The sequence below is a fragment of the Ailuropoda melanoleuca genome, chromosome 7, assembly GCF_002007445.2.
Source record: "Ailuropoda melanoleuca isolate Jingjing chromosome 7, ASM200744v2, whole genome shotgun sequence".
NCBI classification, from domain to species: Eukaryota; Metazoa; Chordata; class Mammalia; order Carnivora; family Ursidae; genus Ailuropoda; species Ailuropoda melanoleuca.
In genome coordinates, this window is record NC_048224.1 from 8,353,369 (window position 1) to 8,372,969 (window position 19,601).

Genomic DNA, 19,601 nt, shown 5'->3' on the forward strand with positions numbered 1-19,601 from the left:
AAAAAAAAAAAAAAGAAAAAGAAAAATAATGATAAATTTCACCACTTTACAATTTGTAATTTCTGTACTTAAGAACATGAATTAAAAAGCAAATAAAATAGAGAAAAACTTATCTGTTAACATGCGACAAAAATGTGAAATATCAATATTTAATCTCTTATAAGTTAATATAAATCAATGGAAAAATGAGCAAAGGACATTATCAAGCAATTTACGAGGTGAAACATAGATGGTCAATACACATGAAAGGACGGTAAATCTTACTCATAATTTAAGAATATCAAATTAAGATAACAATGAGATGCTGCTATTGACTACCAAATTCACAAAAGTTTCAAAAAATACCCATTCTTGACTAGGAAAATAGGCACGCTCATGCATATCATGGAATGGCAATTTTTTCCCTAAAAGTATTATAAATGTTCACCTTTTTTACCAAGTAATTTCATGATAAAAATTTATACCAAAAAAATTCTAAGAGATGTGGACTAAGATTTATGTTACAAAAATATACATAAAATATGTTTACGTGTAACCTGTAATATCAAGAAATGAAAAGCTGTCTGCATATTTAAAAACAGAAGATAGTTGTATAAAATTACAGCACAGTACGCCCATACAATGAAAAGCTGGAGTTACTGCAAACCATGTTTTCAATCAGCACTTAAAAAGTAAGAAGTTTCTTATAGTTGAGAAGGAAAAAAACAGATTACATAATGTGGTTGCAGTTTTATAAGTCCTGTATGTTTGGGGTAGGGGGATGTATGTGAGAATATATGAAAGGTTTTTTAAAATATAGCCATAAATGAGTCAAAAATAAAATGAGGATGAAAATCTCATCTCTGAGAATGTTACCAAGTTATTGACCAAAATATTAATTTATGTAAACCATTTTTTTCTTCAAAATCATTGTATAGTGCAAATTTTACACAATATGCATGCTTTTTAACCTTATGGTATAATAAATGATAATATTTAGCCGAATTAATAAACAGACTTCCTTCAGAGTAAAATTTGAATTACTATTTCTTTTCCTTTGTCTTAAATTTGAAAAGAAAAACACTGTAACAACATATTGTATTATTTGATACACTCGGTTATTGATTTGGTAATATCATCACTTAAGCCCCAGAGATTCTTTCTTTGCAACTGACAAAAAACTGAGAAATACATGAGTTAACTTTTCAAATCCAAATGTGACATGATGCTGCACAACTATTGCAAAATAAACTTTGGGACAGAGGGCTTACTCTGGTTGGGGAATGGAAAAATGTACACGGCAGCAAAAATGCTAAACCAGTGCTGGACGGAGCCAGCACAGGAAAGGGATGGTCTAGAGACTGCCAGGTGGGTGGGTGGGGGTTGCGAAGGCTCCACCGGGAGGTCCGAGGTCACCTGGTTCTGAAGGCACGGTGTTGGCTAAATCAGCAAAGGGGGTTCAGGTTGCGGAAACAATATGTGAAGGCAGGAAGGAGAGTGAGAGTAGGCGGTGGTTCTAGAACTACCCTTTTCTCTGATATTTGAAAGTATGTTTTTATTTGGAAAATGGGATAAAATTGATTTTTTTAAAAGAGTAATTAAAAAATAATTCAGGCTGCTATTCCCATATGTCATTTCCTTAAAGAACAAGTTATCTCCACAGAGAATAATGAGCTATTATATGTGGTTCTATATTTGTTTCAAACATAGAAATTTTGGCCGACAAATCTCTTCAAATTTAGGTCCATGATATCAGTAGTTTTAAAAAAGAATTTTTTATTATGACATCAAAAAAGTTGGAGCTAAAATACCCAAAATCACAAATATCATTTTCTTTAAAGATTTATTTATTTATTTGAGAGAGAGAGAGAGAGAGCATGAGCTGGGGGAGGGGCAGGGGGAGAAAAGACGGAGAATCTCAAGCAGGCTCCCTGCTGGGTGCAGAGCCCAACGCAGAGCTCAATCCCACACCCAGGAGATCGTGACCTAAGACAAAATTGAAAGTCAGACACTTAGCTGACTAAGCCACACCCAGGTGCCCCACAAATAATCATTTTTAGTGATGTTCCCAAAGTGAAAGAAAACATGTTATTTCCTTCTCCTCTGCCCACTGTCTGTAACTGAGGCTTCAGGCCCTACATTCATCCAGAGCCCAGAGAAAACCCTTGAGGGATAAATGAATAAAGTAGTTGAATCCCGTTTCTTCACTTCCTGCATTTTCTGGGCTAAATTATTAAATCAACAACAATAAATGAATAGAAGAACATGATCTACCATTCTTGAGATGTTCCAAGGAGAAGTTCTGAACAAGGTCATGTTTCTGGCCAAGGCTGACCGGCTGCTTATTCTGAGGAAAGTCTTCCCCGCTGATGAGGAGGCCGTGGCGTGGTTTATGAGTGAGGCTGAACAGCAAGGGGTCCTTGGGAACGTCCAGATCAGCAGCACTGATGATGGAAGTATCCAGTTCTTTCATCCGACCCTCACACACCTAAGCGAAAACAAGTCGGAAAGTCAGCTGTGTAGAAATAAAATTGTCTTTCTTTTAGCAAATTACTCAAAAGAAGTAATTGTAAGATATCCTATTGCAAATTTTCCATGAAATTTGTGTATAATGAGTCCTAAAAAGAAATGGCTGTTTTAACATGAGCTTAGAAGAAAAGAATAAATCTATTAATCTCTCTTAGGTTTTCTCTGAAGACTTCAAAACAGTTTATTCATTTCCCTAAAGAACAAAAGATACACACGCGTGTACACACACACACACACACACACACACACACTTTTTCCTCCATAATTCAAAGGTCAAGGGAAAGCAATCAAAAGAATGCTTGCTTTCTGGAATTCACAGAGTTCAACTGTAAAACTAATCCTAATCTGTTATTTTAACCTCCTGAACCATGTTGCTTTCACAGTTCTCATGTTTCTCCTTTAGAAATGATACAAATGTCTGCTATATGCACTGGGGGTATTTTATGTTTCTAATTTTTGTAATTGCAGGAAAGCCTATATTTCTTTTTTTTTAATTTTATTTATTTATTTGAGAGAAAGGGAGGGAGCATGAGGGGGAAGGGTCAGAGGGAGAAGCGGACTCCCTGCTGAGCAGGGAGCCTGAAGTGGGACTCGATTATGGGACTCCAGAATCATGACCTGAGCCAAAGGCAGTCACTTAACTAACTGAGCCACCCAGGCGCCCCAGGAAAACCTGTATTTCAATTGCAATTAACAAAAATTGAGAAGGATACTTCTGGATACATAATAGTGTTTATTTTAATTCTGGGTCCCTCACCTCTCCCCAATCCTCATGCCTCAAATTTTCCAGAACTACCTCCTCCCATCCCCATCCCCAATTTTGTTTCATAATCCTTTAAGCACAAAGAAGACTAACTGTTTTTCATCTCAGGTAGGATCTAGCCATTTAGAACTTGACATGGTACTTAGCTGTCTTGATCTTTTTCTCACAAGAATCAAGAGAACAAAGAAATATTTGTTTCCTCTTTTGAAACAAAGCAAGACCTAAATAATCAGAGTGTATACATTGAACGGATGCTTATTGGTAATCCGCAATGCATTGGGCCTCATGCTGTGGGGAATACGAATATTCTAAAGAATCAAAGTCAGATGAGACCATGAAGGCCTGTCCATCAGTAATTATAATGCAAGGAAGAAAATTATCTAGTGCTACTAATATGGACAAACAGTAAGTCCAAAAGGGTGGAGGGGACGAGGAGTGTCTTCATGGCAGAGTGGGCACGTCAGCCTTGAAGAATACATATGGTTTAGATTTGTGAAAACGCCCTTTCCTTCAGCCTCTCTTCCTGAGAGAGGCTTCCTGCCACTAGCGTCTACTGCACCTGTGTGAAGAAGAATCACTTGCCATTCTGATAATTGGGCTAAAGTGATGCCAGTTTTCTTGTATCTGGCTTTACTTATTAAAGACTAAAATGGCAACATAATTTAATGTGCAATGATATAATCATGAAATCATCTTTGATGGTAACTTGCCTTTTTCTCCAAGAATTTTAATAAAGCAGCCTAAAATATGTTCTAATTACCTTTCTTCATAAAGCTTAGGACTCCTGGAATCACCATAGGACAACTTTTCTCATTTATAAAATGGTAATTTACTTCACAACATGACTGGGAAATTTCATTGAAAAAATTGGGATTTTTTTTGTACATTTCATTTATTGAGATCATAAATAAAAGGTTTAGATCAATATACACAAAATGCAAAAACTCCCTAGTAGAGCAGTTTGAAATGGATTAGAATATCTTAAACTAAAACCTCATTTTTTTTTTTTGCAAGTTGCAGCCCAACTTGATGGAAGCTTGACTGTCTACAAGATAAATACATTTTTCCACAAGAAAGCAAAATAAACATGACTATTTTTAAAAATCTCTTGAAACTTAAAGCCAGCTTTGCCAGTAACACACGGGGCTCCATATCTGTTACTTTTCAACAGCTTCTCTAAGGAGTGCACAGCTAAAAAGCATGATTACTTTCAGAGAAGAGCAAGGGACAATTTCCCGGTGGCCTAATTATTTCAGAAACTCCAGCCCTGGATAGATTCAAGACAATAGAGGTAGGTATAGAAGGAATCATTTGTAGAGTTTCTCCTCCCCTTATAATTACTGACGTGCTCTCCAGAGAAACCCACGTGTCAACAGAAGAGAAAGGGCAGGAGTGGCTCTTAAATCTCTTTGTGAGGTGACTCTCATATACCATTAAGAGTCAGTAGACAATTCAAATCAAATAAAGACTTTTGTATTTAGAATTTGATAATTTTCAGTGACAAATAAGGCTAGATAATGGCTTCAAAATAGATAATATTTGCTTTGGTAAATGTCAGAAAAAAAGATGGCAAACATAGTAATACAAACGGGACCTATTTATTAAGATGGAGACTGTCATATTTCGTATTTCATTGTGTATGTTTCTCAATATTCTAACTCGTTTAACTACATATTTTTATTATTATATTTTTAAAGACAACAGGTGTTATCTGAGAAGTGATATTATGGCCATTTTAACTATCTGAATTTTTAAATAAAACTAACAAACATCACATAAAAATAGTTTTAAAACTACATAAAAAGAATGATTTAAATTGTATTTTTTTCATATCATCTATCTTTATGAAATAGCCATATAAAGGTGCGCCCGGGTGGCTCAGTCAGTTAAGTGTCTGACTCTTGGTGTCAGCTCAGGTCGTGACCTCAGGGTAGTGAGATCAAGCCCCCTGCAGGCTCTGCATTCAGCTCAGAGTCTGCTTGAGGATTCTCTCTCTGCCTCTCCCTCTTCCCCTCCTGCTCATGTGCTCTCTCTCTCTCTCTCAAAATAAATAAATCTTAAAAAATAGCTGTATAAAAAGATGCCTTATATATGTGAATTAAGAGTCCTTGTCATTATAGCATAGGTTAAGAGGGCATGTTATGGAATCAAACTGCCTGGGTGCAAATCCCCTATGTACTATTTCCTATGTGCCACTTCTTTCCAAGCTCTCTGATCTTGCGCCACCGAGTTAACCTCTCTGTGCCTCATTTTTTCAGTTACTAAAAGGCAATGATAATACCATCACCCTAAAAGCCTTGTAAGCCTTTACATGAGCACATGTAAAGGACTGGAAATATTACCTACAACCTGGTAAGAACTCCATCCTATATCCATGCAATTCTATATGTTTGCAATTATAATCATTACCATCATTATTATTAGAAAAATATTTCTCAAGTAATTGCATTCTATAATATAGGTTACCGTTCTCCCCATTCCTTATCAACTTAATGTATTAGGTGCACCTGGATCAATGTAAATGAACTAGGTGAAAATAAAATCAGAAAATGATAAAAAAAAAAAGAAAAGAAACGAAATCCCGTAATCTTTCTTACAGTAATATTCTGCACTGCAAAGTCAGGAGCTTCGTCATTTGTGGGGTTGATGATAATGTAGAACGGTATCTCCAAGGAGCGTCGCGTCCCATCTGTGGCATACACCGTGAACTGGTCAGCTGCCGGTTCCATCCTCAGGTGCCTGGCCTGCACATAGTTAATGTGCAAAGCCTTCATGTCTTTCCACCGGAACGAAGCTGAGAGCACACCAACATGGAGCAGGTAAATAAGAAAAACTTTTTTTCCCCCAAGCTACTGGTTCTTAGTACGTAACCCAATAGCTTATTTCTCAGAAAAGCAAATAGGAGATCATTGCAGTTGACCTAAGAATCAGCTATCGGGGGCTGCTATAATGTCTGTCACCAATCAACATAAAAACAGATATCCATAAATCATAAGGAAGGATTAAAGTTTGCATGGAGAACATGATAACTGCTAACCAGGATATGTAGGGACTTCACAACTGTTCTTTATATAGTTGGAATGAATGTAAGAAAGACCTTCTCTTGATTAAAACCACTGCTCCCATATAAATAGTTCTTGTCATGCTTGGATAAGAAAGAGACCATCTCTTTCATACAAAGGCAAAGCAAGAGTCAGTCAATCATCTGCCTACTTGACATACACATCAAGCAACAAGTTGGATTGAGCAGAATTAGGTGACCTGCTGTTTTGGTATTTTGGCATTGCCTTAAATCAAAAGAGAAAAAAGGCTCTATGTTGAGCATTAAGTCACAGGCCAAACTGTGTACCTTATTGCAGTAAATCTTCCCCCCCAGCTTTATTGAGATATAACTGACATATTACATTATAAATTTAAGTTTTACAATGTCACGATTTGATACACATATATTGTAAAATGTTACCACAGTAAGGTTAGTTAACACATTATTCACCTCATGTGAGTACCATTTTGTGGGTGTTAGAGTGAGAACATTAACATTCTACTTTCATATCAACTTTCATGTAAATAATATAGTATTAATTATAGTCACCATGCTGTACCTTAGCTTCCTGAAAATTATTCATTTTATAACTAAAAGTTTGTACCCCTCAACCAACATCTCTCCATTTCCCCCACCCATCAGCCCCTGGTAACCACTATTCTACTTGGTTTCTGTGAGTTCAATGGTCTTAGATACCACATGTAAGTGAGATCATTTGGTATTCTTGCTTCCCTAATGCATTTCACTTAGCATAATGCCCTCAAGGTCCATATATGTTGTTGCAAATGGCAGGATTTCTGTCTTGTCATGGCTGAATAATATTCTATATTATGCATTTATATCACATTTACTTTATCCATTTATCCATCAATTGGACACTTAGGTTGTTTCCATGTGTTTGCTATTGTGAATAATGGTGCAATGAACATGGGAGTATAGATATTTCTTTGACAGCCTGTTTTCATTTCCTTCGGATATATACCCAGAAGTAGAATTGCTGGATCACATGGTAGTTCTACTTTTAATTTTTTGAGGAATCTCCATAGTGGCTGTGCCAATTCACATTCCCACCGACAGTGCACAAGGGTTATATTTTCTTCACATCCTCACCAACATTTGTTTTCTCTTGTCTTTTTGATAAGAGCTATTTCAACAGGTGGAAGGAGATACCTCATTGTGGTTTAGGTTGGCATTTTCCTGATGATGAATGATGTTGAGCACCTTTTCATGTACCTGTTTGCCATTTGTTTATCTTCTTTGGAGAAATGTCTACTCAAGTCTTCCGCCATTTTTTAAATCAGATTATTTGGGCTCCTTTGCTATTGAGCTGTAACAGTACTTTACACATTTCAGGTATTAATTCCTTCTCAGATATATGGTTTACAAATATTTTCTCCCATTCTGCAGGTTACCTTTCCAGTTTGTTGATTGTTTCTTTTGCTCTGCATAAGTTTTTTCGTTTGATACAGTCTTACCTTGTTGATTTTTGCACTTGTTGCCTTTGCTTTTGGTGTCAAATCCGAAAAACTTGCCAAGACATATGTCAAGGAGCTTACCACCTATATTTTCTTCTAGGAGTTTTATGATCTCAGGTTTTGCATTCAAATCTTTAATCTATTTTGAGTTCATTTTTTCGCATGGCATTAAGTCAGTGGTCCATTTTCATTCTTTTGCATATGGCTGTCCAGTTTTCCCAACACCATTTATTGTCCTTTTCCCATTGTATGTTCTTAGCTCCTTTGTCATAAATTAAATGACCATATATGAGTAGATTTACGTCTGAGCTCTCTATACTGTTATTTTTTTTAAAAGATTTTATTTATTTATTTATTTGACAGACAGAGAGACAGCCAGTGAGAGAGGGAACACAAACAGGGGGAGTAGGAGAGGAAGAAGCAGGCTCCCAACCGAGGAGCCTGATGCGGGGCTCGATCCCACAACACCGGGATCACGCCCTGAGCCAAAGGCAGATGCTTAACAACTGAGCCACCCAGGTGCCCCACTATACTGTTCTTTTGATCTATATGCCTGTCTTTATGCCAACGCCATATTGTTTTGATTACTAAAGCTTTGTNTGCCCCGCTATACTGTTCTTTTGATCTATATGCCTGTCTTTATGCCAACGCCATATTGTTTTGATTACTAAAGCTTTGTAATATAGTTTGAAATCAGAAAACATGATGACTCCAGCTTTGTGCTTTCTCAAGATTGCTTTGGCAATTCAAGATCTTTTGTGGTTCCACAGAAATTTTAGGATTGATTGTTCTATTTCTGTGAAAAATGTCATTTGAATTTCGATAGTGATTGCCTTGAATCTGTAGACAGTTTTGGGTAGTGTTGATATTTTAATAACATTAACAACATTGACACTTTTGATTCATGAATATATCTTCCCATTTGTTTGTGTCTTTTTCAATTTCTCCCATCAAGACACCAATTCTATGTCTTACAGTTTTTGGTGTATAAATCTTTCACTTCCTTGGTTAAACCTATTCCTAAGTATTTTATTGTTTTTGATGCTATTGTAAATGAAATTGTTTTATTTCTTTTTCAGATAGTTCATCATTGGGGTATAGAAATACAACTGATCTTTTTATTTTGATTTTGTATCCTAAAAGTACTTAATTTGTTGATTTGTTCTAACAGTTTTTTGGTGGCATCTTTAAAAATTTTTACATATCCTATCATCCCACAAACAGAGCCAATTTTATTTCTTCCTTTTATTTTGATGCCTTTTATTTCTTTTTCTTGCCTAATTACTCTGGCTGGGACTTTCAGTACCATGTTGAATAAGAATGGTAAGAGTGGGCACACTTGTTTTGGTCCTCATCTTGGAGAGAAAGTTTTTAATCTTTCACTGTTGAGTATGAAGTCAGTTGTGAATTCGTCATATATGGCCTTTATTATATTGAGGTATGTTCCTTCTATACCCAATTTGTTGAGAGTTTTTATCATAAAACACTGTTGAATTTTGTCAAATGCTTTTTTATTATCTATAGAGATGATCATAGAATTTTTGTCTTTTCTATCCATGTAGTGTATAACATTTATTGATTTGCATATGTTGACCATCCTTGCATCCCAAGTATAATTTCCTTTTAATCATGGTGTAGGATTCCCTTAACGTGCTACTGAATTCAGTTTGTTAATATTTTGTGGGGAATTTTTGCATCTATATTTTTCAGGGATATTGGCCTGTGGGTTTTTTTAATAGTATCCTTACCTATCTTTGGTATCAGAGTAATTCTGGTCTTATAAAATGAGTTTGGGAGTTTTTCCTCCTATTCGATTTTTTTTTGCAAGAGTTTAAGAATAGCGTTAATTCTTCTTTAAAATTTTGATGGAACCAGTAAAGACATCTGGTCCTGGGCTTTTCTTTGTTAGAGGTTTTGGATTACTGATTAAATCTCCTTAACTTGTTATTGGTCTATTCAGGGTTTCTAGTTCATGATTCAAAATTGGTAGGTTGTGGGGCACCTGGGTGGCACAGTCGGTAAGCGTCTGCCTTCAGCTCAGGGTGTGATCCCGGCGTTAGNTGTTAATTCTTTAAAATTTTGATGGAACCAGTAAAGACATCTGGTCCTGGGCTTTTCTTTGTTAGAGGTTTTGGATTACTGATTAAATCTCCTTAACTTGTTATTGGTCTATTCGGGGTTTCTAGTTCATGATTCAAAATTGGTAGGTTGTGGGGCACCTGGGTGGCACAGTCGGTAAGCGTCTGCCTTCAGCTCAGGGTGTGATCCCGGCGTTAGGGGATCAAGCCCCACATCAGGCTCCTCCGCTATGAGCCTGCTTCTTCCTCTCCCACTCCCCCTGTTTGTGTTCCCCCTCTCGCTGGCTGTCTCTATCTCTGTTAAATAAATAAATAAAATCTTTTTTAAAAAATTGGTAGGTTGTATGCTTCTAGGAATCTATCCATTTCTTTTAGGCTGTCTAATTTGGTGATGTATANCGTCTCGCTGGCTGTCTCTATCTCTGTTAAATAAATAAATAAAATCTTTTAAAAAAAATTGGTAGGTTGTATGCTTCTAGGAATCTATCCATTTCTTTTAGGCTGTCTAATTTGGTGATGTATAATTGTTCACAGTAGTCTCTTATGATCCTCTGTATATCTGTAATATCAGTTGTAATATCTCTTCTTTCATTTCAAGTTTTATTTACCTGAGTCCTCTCTTTTTCATGGTAAGTCTAGGTGAAGGTTTGCCAATTATTTATCCTTTTGAAAGACCATGTTGTAGTTTCATTAATCTTTTCCATTGTTCTTCTAATCTCTATTTCACTTATTTTTACCATGATCTTTTTGTTTCTTTCTTTCTGCTAACTTTGGGCTTATTTTGTTCTTATTTTTCTAGTTCCTTGAGTTGTAAAGTTAGGTCGTTTATTTGAGATCTGTTCTTTCGTTCTTTCTTTTTCTTTCTTTCTTTCTTTCTTTCTTTCTTTCTTTCTTTCTTTCTTTCTTTCTTTTTAATAGAAGGGCTTATCACTACCAACTGCCTTCTTAGCACAGCTTTTGCTACATCTCAGATATTTTGGTATGTTGTGTTTCCATTTTTGTTGCAAGATTTTATTTTTTTCCCAATTTTATTAAAAATAATTGACATACATCACTGTGTAAATTTAAGGTGTAGAGCATGATGGTCCGATCTACATATATCATGAAATGATTACAATAGGTTCAGTTAACATGCATCTTCTCATATAGATGTGATTAAAAAAGAAAGAAAAAAAAGAAAAAAAATTTTCCTGTTATAAGAACTCAGGATTTTAAAAAAATTTCGTCTTTGACCCATTGGTTGATTAGGAATATATTAATTTACACATATTTGTGAATTTTCTACTTTTCCTCCTATTATTGATTTTAATTTCATACCATTGTAGTCAAAAAAGATACTTGGTATGACTTCATTCTTTTAAAATTTGCTAAGACTTGTTATGTGATGCATAATATGATCTATCCTGGAGAATGTTCCACATATGCCTGAGAAAAATGTGTATGCTGCTTTTGTTGGATGGAATGTACTGTATATGTCTACTGGGCTCATTTTGTCTAATATACAGTTTAAGTCCACTGTTTCCTTGTTGATTTTCTGGCAGATGATCTATCCACTGTTGAAAGTGGAGTACTGAAGTCCCCTACTATTATTGCATTGTTGCCATTACTTCCTTCAGTCTGTTAGCATATGTTTAATATTTTAAGGTGCTCCAATGTTGTATGCATACAAATTTACAATTGTTATATTCTCTTGATAAATTGACCCCTTTATCATTTTACAGTGACTTATGTCTCTTGTTACAGTTTTGACTTAAAATCTATTTTATCTGTTTTAAGTATAAGTAGCCCTTCTCTCTTTTGGTTTCCATTTGCATGGCTTCATTTTGAGCCTACGTGTGTCCTTGAAGTTGAAGTTAGTCTCTTGTAGGCAGCATGTAGTTGCGTCTTGTTTTTTTTTTTCTATGTAATCAGTCACACTATTAATGCAATTAATCTTAAACCCAGCCTCTCTCATAGTTAAACTGGATATGCCCCAACAGGTGCTTAAATAATCATTTAGGTCATTTATTTCTAAGACATTATCTTTGAATAAATAAATAAAGTGTTGTATTTGAATAATTTTGAGTTTGGTGTTGCTTTAGTTGTTATTGCCTGAGATACAAGAACTATTTAAACATCTTAGATACATTTTGGCTCCAAAATTCAAGTCATCACCTTCAACATTTCAGGCTCTCTCTCTGTTACACCCATGTTACACGTCCTAATCTTTTCTGCCAATGTCTATTAAAAGTGCGAAAAGATTGAGAAAAGAAGACCAATAAACTCCCACCAGATTTATTCTACCACAGTATTCTGTGTTGATCTGAAGGTCTTTTAAAACATTCTTTCTTCTATATTTACTCCTATATTTTTTATAAGTGAAGTTTCCATTTCGTTTGAAGTAAACTCCCATATGTGGGGCAATTCAAAATAGAAAGTTAAAATGAAAAACAATAACATTTGAAAGTATCCACTATTATAATAATTCCTTGAGTGTACACAGTGCTTTGAACATTTTTGAAGTTTCTACCCAGTCATTAAGCATGATCTGGCCGGTCAGAAACATAGACACAGGCGACTTATCGCCAGTCATGACACCATGACTTACCTATGCTTATGCCCATATTGCTTTTTTCAAAACCTGCAGAAGGAAGTGTGTTTTCAAGGTAGCCAAACTGGGGAGGAGAAACCAAAACAAATTCCAAGTCATCTGCTGCAGTGTCAGGGTCAGTGGCGGACAAATGGTTAATGGTAATGGCTGCAGAGAAACCCTCATCTACAGCAAACATGGTACCTGCATGCAAATAACAACGCAATTACTACTTAGCGTGAAATCCTCTAATCAGAATAGTGAAGACAAAAGGGAGTGATTGCAATTCCAATTCACAGAAGCCTTCCATATGCAAATATACTTCCATGGGAGATGTTCATTTCCTCTGGCATAATTTCTCCTTACAGTGAAAATATTCAGGGGTAATGGGTGGAATTTAATTTGACTTGTGGAATTATATTGTTTTTCCTTGTACAAGCAAGCCAGACAATAATGGAAAGACAGCAGAAATACTAAATGCTCTAGTACAGCCCTTTAGTCATTCTCAAGGAACTCTGATTTCCCTTGTGTCTCTATAGAAGTGACAAATGAAAATAAGAATTGCCAAACTGTTTTAATGATAAGCCACTAAATGTAGTTTATGTACTCTTCAAGATCAGTTGTTACCTCTGTTTGTCAGAGCGTTAATTGCCTGCGAGCTATTATGAATTGCTCATAATGAACATTTTTTCATGCCTTGGTGCTTAATTATTCTGCGGGGATAATGCTTCCTTTCCAGAACATTGCTTGGGAGATAGTTTGCAAATTACAATAACATCCATACATATGCTTGTATTTTTTTTCTAAGAGACAGAACATATACATAATGCCTATGAAGCGATGACTTTCTAAAAAGCAAATAAGGTTAAATGTATATAAATGGTCTCTCTGGTATTTTCATTCTGCTCAAATAGAAATTATTATGCATAAAATAAATTACTCTCTCTCCAGCAGGCAAATGATATTTTCCCACATGAAATAAAACCAGAATATCTGAGGATTCCAATGTTGTCCTCATCCCAAAACATACACACACACACACACACACACTCCCTCCCTCCCTCACTCGCAAACACACTTGCTTTCTCTCTCCATACACAATTACACACATTTTTAAACAAATAAATTCTTTTGCCTTGTAATCTTTTGTAAATATTCAGTTTCCCACAAATTTGTGTGGAGGCAATTCTCACAGGCAATTCTGTATGGTAGTTTTCCATTTTAACTATAATTCAAATGCATTATTTCACTAAACCACAGGTATGACACGAGATGAGATAATGGAACTTTAATAGAAAAAAACATTGTCACCTCTTGCGATTGAAGGTGATTGGTTGTCCACTGGATGTACTGTGATGTTGAGGTCATACACTGGAAAGGACTCATGAAGACGAACAGATGGATGAGGCCCATTGTAGCAACAGCCATTCACAAAAGGGCCAGCTTCTCCATCCGAAACCACCAACGTAATGGTATCAAAACAAGGCAGCAGGCCAATCTCACCACCTGGAAGACATGACTACAGCTGAAACCTGACTTTTTAAAAATACGGAATACTGAGATGAAATCTACCTACACCTCTTCTACAAGCACAGAATGGCACGGAAAGGATCTTAGGTTGGCTAACATGTAAAACTCAATTTTATCACTATGAAAGGAAATAGTCATGAAAATAATGAAAAAATGCTTGCCCATCTGTTGCTTCTGGTGAAATTCTTGACAGCTATCTCTCACCATATGGTGGGGCAAAAGGGGCTAACAAGGGTCTGACAGTTCACAAATGAACACGTGAGAGGCATGAAGCTTGACTAGCGATGGTTTCATTCTTCCTGCCTAATTGTTTAGTGTTAGGACCAACTTCAGGGAGAGCAGAAGGCACCCTTGTCCTTCCAACTGCATTGTCTTCCCATCTACATTAACTACCTTAAATGACCAACTATCAACCATGCCACCGCAGTCAGGAGAAACAGAAGACGCTGGGAAGGTGAAATAGAAAGACGAGCCACATTTTTGTCATTCGTTTCAGTATTTTCCTAGTTATATAATAGCCAAGACATTAGCAGAATAGCAACAGGACATGGGGGGAAAGTGGCGTTTATTTTTGTTTTCCTTTTACTCTTTAGGGCTATATGTATGGGATATAATATGGCCTCAACTGAAGCAGTGAGAGGAAGAAGGAAAAAAATGTGAGAATGAGACAGTTTATCAGCAAATCAGCCGATCTGCCGTTGGGTTACTAACAGCACACAGGTAGAAGTGCTCACTGTCCAGAGGACACAAGAGTTCTGCAGAGGTCCTTTTGGTAATTCTCATGCATCACGTTGAAAGTGCCAAGAGGGAAGCAATTTTGTTTGAGTTTTGATGAGACAGGGGTACAAAAGATCAGGGATGTCATCTCTTTTCACAAGACACCTTGGTCAAACCTACACAGCACTGTGCTTGGCATTAGTCTACCCACTTAATGACAAGGAAAATCAAGAGATGATATTACTGAGCAACCAAATGATTAAAGAATGAGAAAACAGGGCTAATAAGAAAAACTGAAGTTAATGTGGAGAGAATTAGAATTAAATAATCAGCCTTTAAGAGCAGTAAAAAAATAAGATGCCTCCCATTTATTCATATTTATAAAAAAAATAAATTGGCACAAAGCTCATTTATTCCTCATTCACTTGAAAATATATATTATTTAGTGGCTCCTATGGGATAATTACTGTTCTGGGTGCTCCAGCAGAGAATCAGGCAGACATTTTGAAAGCATCAAAAGACAGTTCAAAAGTAAGTCAAATGCCAAAAGGCCTATCATGTGTCCAGCACTGACACAATTTAATGGTCAAGAAAGAAATGCAGTTTGGTTAGAATATCACAGGTGTGTGTATGTGTGAAGAGGAACCAGGTGAAACTGCTACCATTAAGTCATTTTTTTACCAGTTAAATGGAAAATTCATATATCTCAGCCTGAATATGTCCGAGGGGCTGAGGGTGAAGAAAGATGAACGTTTTGGCAGATGGGTGTGGGGGCAGGGCACACATGGCAGAGAAAGTCAGAGAAGTCTTTCCAGATGGCTCTGCTGGCTTTACACTGAGCATTAAATGAGGAGTAGTTTACCAGGCAGATGAGGCAGAGAATTGGGATGGAGGAAGAGGGAGCCAAGAAGAGAAGTGGAAAAATCATTTCAGGAAGAGTAGACAGCTTTTTTAAAGGGAAAAAAAAAAGCAAACATAGTACCTTCTGTAACTGTAATTTCAATGTAGTGAAAGCATAGAACACATTCACAGAAACGCTGGAAAACCAGGCTGAGCACCTACTCTCAAAAACGGCTATAACAAGGGTGGAGAATTCTCTACCTTTAATGGAGTATAGTCTAAGGATATGATTTATACTTAAAACTGTTAACCACAGCATTAACTTAAAAATTTTTTTTGAATGACTTCATGCTTAATGTTGGGAGAACAGGTTAATAATCTCTTTTTGCATCATAAAATATTATTTGATCATTAAAACTTATATTTATGATAATTTCATAACATTTAATAAATATTTAATCAACATTTTAGCTGATAATCTCAATGACAAAAGTAATCAACAAAACAGCATATACAACATGATCGGCAACTCTGTAAAAAAATCATGATCAGAAGAAAGAAGAGGGACGCCTGGGTGGCTCAGTCGGTAAAGCGTCTGCCTTCGGCTCAGGTCAGGATCCTGGAGTTGCGGGATCAAGCCCCACGTCAGGCTCCCTGCTCCGCAGAGAGTCTGCTTGTTCCTCTCCCTTTTCTCTCCAACCCCCACCTCGCTCATGTTCTCTCTCTCTCTCTCCTTCACTCACTCTCTCAAATAAATAAATAAATAAATCTTTTTTTTTAAAAAAAAGAAGAAAAATTACTGTAATACTGAAATGTTAACAGTGACCATTTTTGAGAGGTAAATAGGTGATTTTTCAAAATTTCATTATGCTTTTCCACACCTTCCAAGTTTTTGTTTGAAATGGGCATGTAGTGTTATTTTTATCATCAAGGAAAGCAACTAAAATAATGGAGACAAAATTACCTTCAGGTAGCTTTTATAATCAACATACAGAGGCAAGAGCAGAGCCACTGAAACCTCGGGACCTGTGGTACTGTGGTTCTTTACCCTCTCTCCCGCACAGAGCTAAGGAACTACCAACTGAGTCATTGGGAGAACGTTACAAGGAAACATTTCATTCAACTAACAAATCATCTTTCGAATTGGCAGTGTTTCTGCTAATTTAGTAACACAACGACAACAAAATACCCATCTATCTGAAGTAATTTGCCTCGTGTCCTAGTAGGTAGTAGGTCTTATGAAAAAAAAAGTTCACACTTCCTTACGTGGCCATCACACCAAAGGGATTTATAAAGATGTGTACCTGTTGTTTAGCACTTGGAGCAAGGCCCCAGCAGAGAAGACAGCTTCATCTCAGCCCTAATTTATCTATGCTGCATTAGCCTGCCACAGATGTAAAAATTATGTAAAAACCCACAGACCAACAGTCATTGGGCTTTGGCCCCTTTTCTGCTAGTCTATCTAAAATTTATTGGGGAAATGAAAATGAAGCACCTTGCTGTGGACTCTAGAGGGACACTGAGAAGTTCGATTCTGCTCCCCAGGCCAGGAAAATGAGCAGTGAAACCCTTCCTAAGGCTAAACACACTTAAGAAGATAAGGAGATACCATTTTTTTTTTAAAATGATGTCCGGCAACATGATTAAAATGTGTCCTACTAACGAGCCATCCAACAATTGGCATCCTAATAAATCATTGTTTTCCAAAGTACATATAAAAATACTATTTCCCAATATTACCCACCCCCATTTCCAAATTCATCTCAATCCCCCCACCAGGGGATCCCTCTCCCACTCACTGCTTGTATTCTCCATATGTTTCCAAATAAGAAAGTGATCTGCATTCTGATATCTCTTATTCCCTGCACCCTCACCTGGCTTTCTATACCCCACCCTTCTTTCCACGGAATCTATAGATGAGAGCGGCATACGGATGAGGACACATGAAATTGTAATCGAGCAGCAATAAAAGGGGGTTAGGGGAAGAATACAGTATTATTCACGAGGAAGTGCACTCAAACCAGAGATCAGAAGATGTGCAAGGGGCAGTGACTGATGAGGTACTGACACAGGACACTGTCCTCTTTGCCTGTGAGTGGGTCCATCTACCCACTGAAATCAAAACTCCACAGCTGAATCTGGATTATACTCCCTTGCAGCCCGCAATGCCCACTACTGTGTCTTGCAGATGACAATGTTGAATTACTATTTTCTTTAGTTGAACATTTTACATGGGGAACAAATGCCATCTGGATAACAATACAATGGGATGTCAGATATGAAAGGGCCAGGCTGATAAAAAAGCGTTTACCGCACGGCTCATCGGTGTCCACTGCTTTCTATTGCTGTGGGCATTACACGAAACAGAAGATACCACCTTTGCTTTTCAGAAGCTCAAAGTCAGACAAGTTACTTCTTAGGAGCTAGCTGGTGATCGAATAGACTTTTTTCATTTTTATTAAGTACTCTGTGCCCAAACATGGGGCTCCAACTCTTGACCCCAAGATCAAGAGTTGCAGGTTCTACCAACTGAGCCAGCCAGGTGCCCCTTAAAGTTAATATTATAATTATCTTAGGGTGCTTACTTCAGGCATTTCTGCTATGATTCATGGATCCCAAAGCTGTGATGGTCAAACGAAGTCTTCTTCAAATTGACCAATAAGGGAAGGCAGACAACCCAGGGTGAATTAAAGGTCTAAGTAGAAGCATCGAGAACAAAGTAGCAATAATACGTGCTCCTCTCCACTCTGAAACTCATTATATTACTGAGATCAGAAACCCTTCTAAATATGGTGATTATACAGAATGGGATCAGGCAGCTGCTACTGCTGCTTCTTTCTTAATAGAAGCAAGCATTAAGACTTAGATTACCAGAGCTCCCACCAAGGAATGGGGTTATGACTCCGTTGCAGTACTTGCAGCCACTCACTCACACTGGTCGCCGTGTGGTCACTCACCCGTGTGTCTGTATGTCACAGCCCCTGCGATGACATCTCTCTGAGAGAACTGATCCACTGCGACTCCAGCTTTCCTCACCACCCCATGCTGAGGCTCTCGAACAATCACAAACGTCAGTTTCAAGTCATCACTGTCCACATCAGTAGCGAAAATGTATTCAGAGGTGATGACCACCTCTTCGCCCTCTGAGCAATGCATCATGGGGATGAGGTCAGCCTTTAGGATTGGTGGCTCATCATTTACAGGGAATACCTGGGGGGGGGGGGAATGCATGTTTTCAAGAAAAAAGAAAGCGATGACAAATTGCCCAACTGGCAAACCATAGCTCATAGTCGGAATGACAGGCATTTTCGATCTTCCAGACACAAGCAACAATAGCCGGGGAATTTGGCCAAGTAGGCTGTATCTTTTCCCCATATGAACCATCTTGTGAGAAATGGCCAACATGAGAGACATTTGAGGTAGGAATGGGAGAGTATAGTTATGGTTTGGGACTCAAAGCTCTCATTTGTTTCTAGAGAGACAAAATATAAATGTAATACAGAGCAGTCTTCACTAAAGTCCCTATCCTCCTTTGTTAAATTCACACATATTCCAGAGGAAATCTGGTCCTTGTGGTCTGATGCATTTACATTTACCACATCAGAGTTATTTATATTTCAAATTATTTGGCAATTACAAAGTTTTTGTCTACCCTCAACTTCCTGCCACCCAGGAAGTTTCTCCAAACTCACAATAAGCAATGGCTTATTTCGAACATTTTGAGTTAACTCTGAAACTCCATAACCACTAAATCGATCCCAGGCTTCAACTTGACAAAACATTTTTCTCTCATTGTCATGAAAATAAAGCTCTAAGAAGAAAGGAAAAAAAGAACAATATGGGTCCACTCCAGCTCTCTGAATCTAATAGGATGATGCAGACACTTGAAAAGGCAAGTCTTTTATTGGTTTTTATTTTTTTAAAAAGATTTATTTATTTATTTGAGAAGAGAGAAAGCGTGTGAGCAGGAGGAAGGGCAGAGGGAGAGAGAATCTCATACAGACTCCACACTGAGTGCAGAGCCCGACTCAGGACTCAATCTCACACCCTGAGATCATGACCTGAGCTGAAATCAAGA

General features: G+C 37.2%; 1 protein-coding gene across 16 annotated transcripts in view; it reads right to left on the reverse strand.

Annotated features, from left to right (window-relative positions):
• Positions 1-19,601, reverse strand: part of FREM1 (FRAS1 related extracellular matrix 1) — a 186,862-nt gene that overhangs the window by 83,399 nt on the left and 83,862 nt on the right. For 15 of the 16 annotated variants that reach the window (XM_002915932.4, XM_034663912.1, XM_034663917.1 and 12 more), the window contains 5 exons: positions 18,481-18,733; positions 13,748-13,942; positions 12,455-12,640; positions 5,869-6,065; positions 2,254-2,467 (listed from right to left, as the gene is read on the reverse strand). In XM_002915932.4, coding sequence (XP_002915978.2) covers positions 2,254-2,467; positions 5,869-6,065; positions 12,455-12,640; positions 13,748-13,942; positions 18,481-18,733 — 1,045 coding nt within the window. Of the gene's footprint in view, positions 1-2,253; positions 2,468-5,868; positions 6,066-12,454; positions 12,641-13,747; positions 13,943-18,480; positions 18,734-19,601 lie in introns of those variants that run through there. The other variant, XM_034663925.1, reaches the window with a different exon arrangement.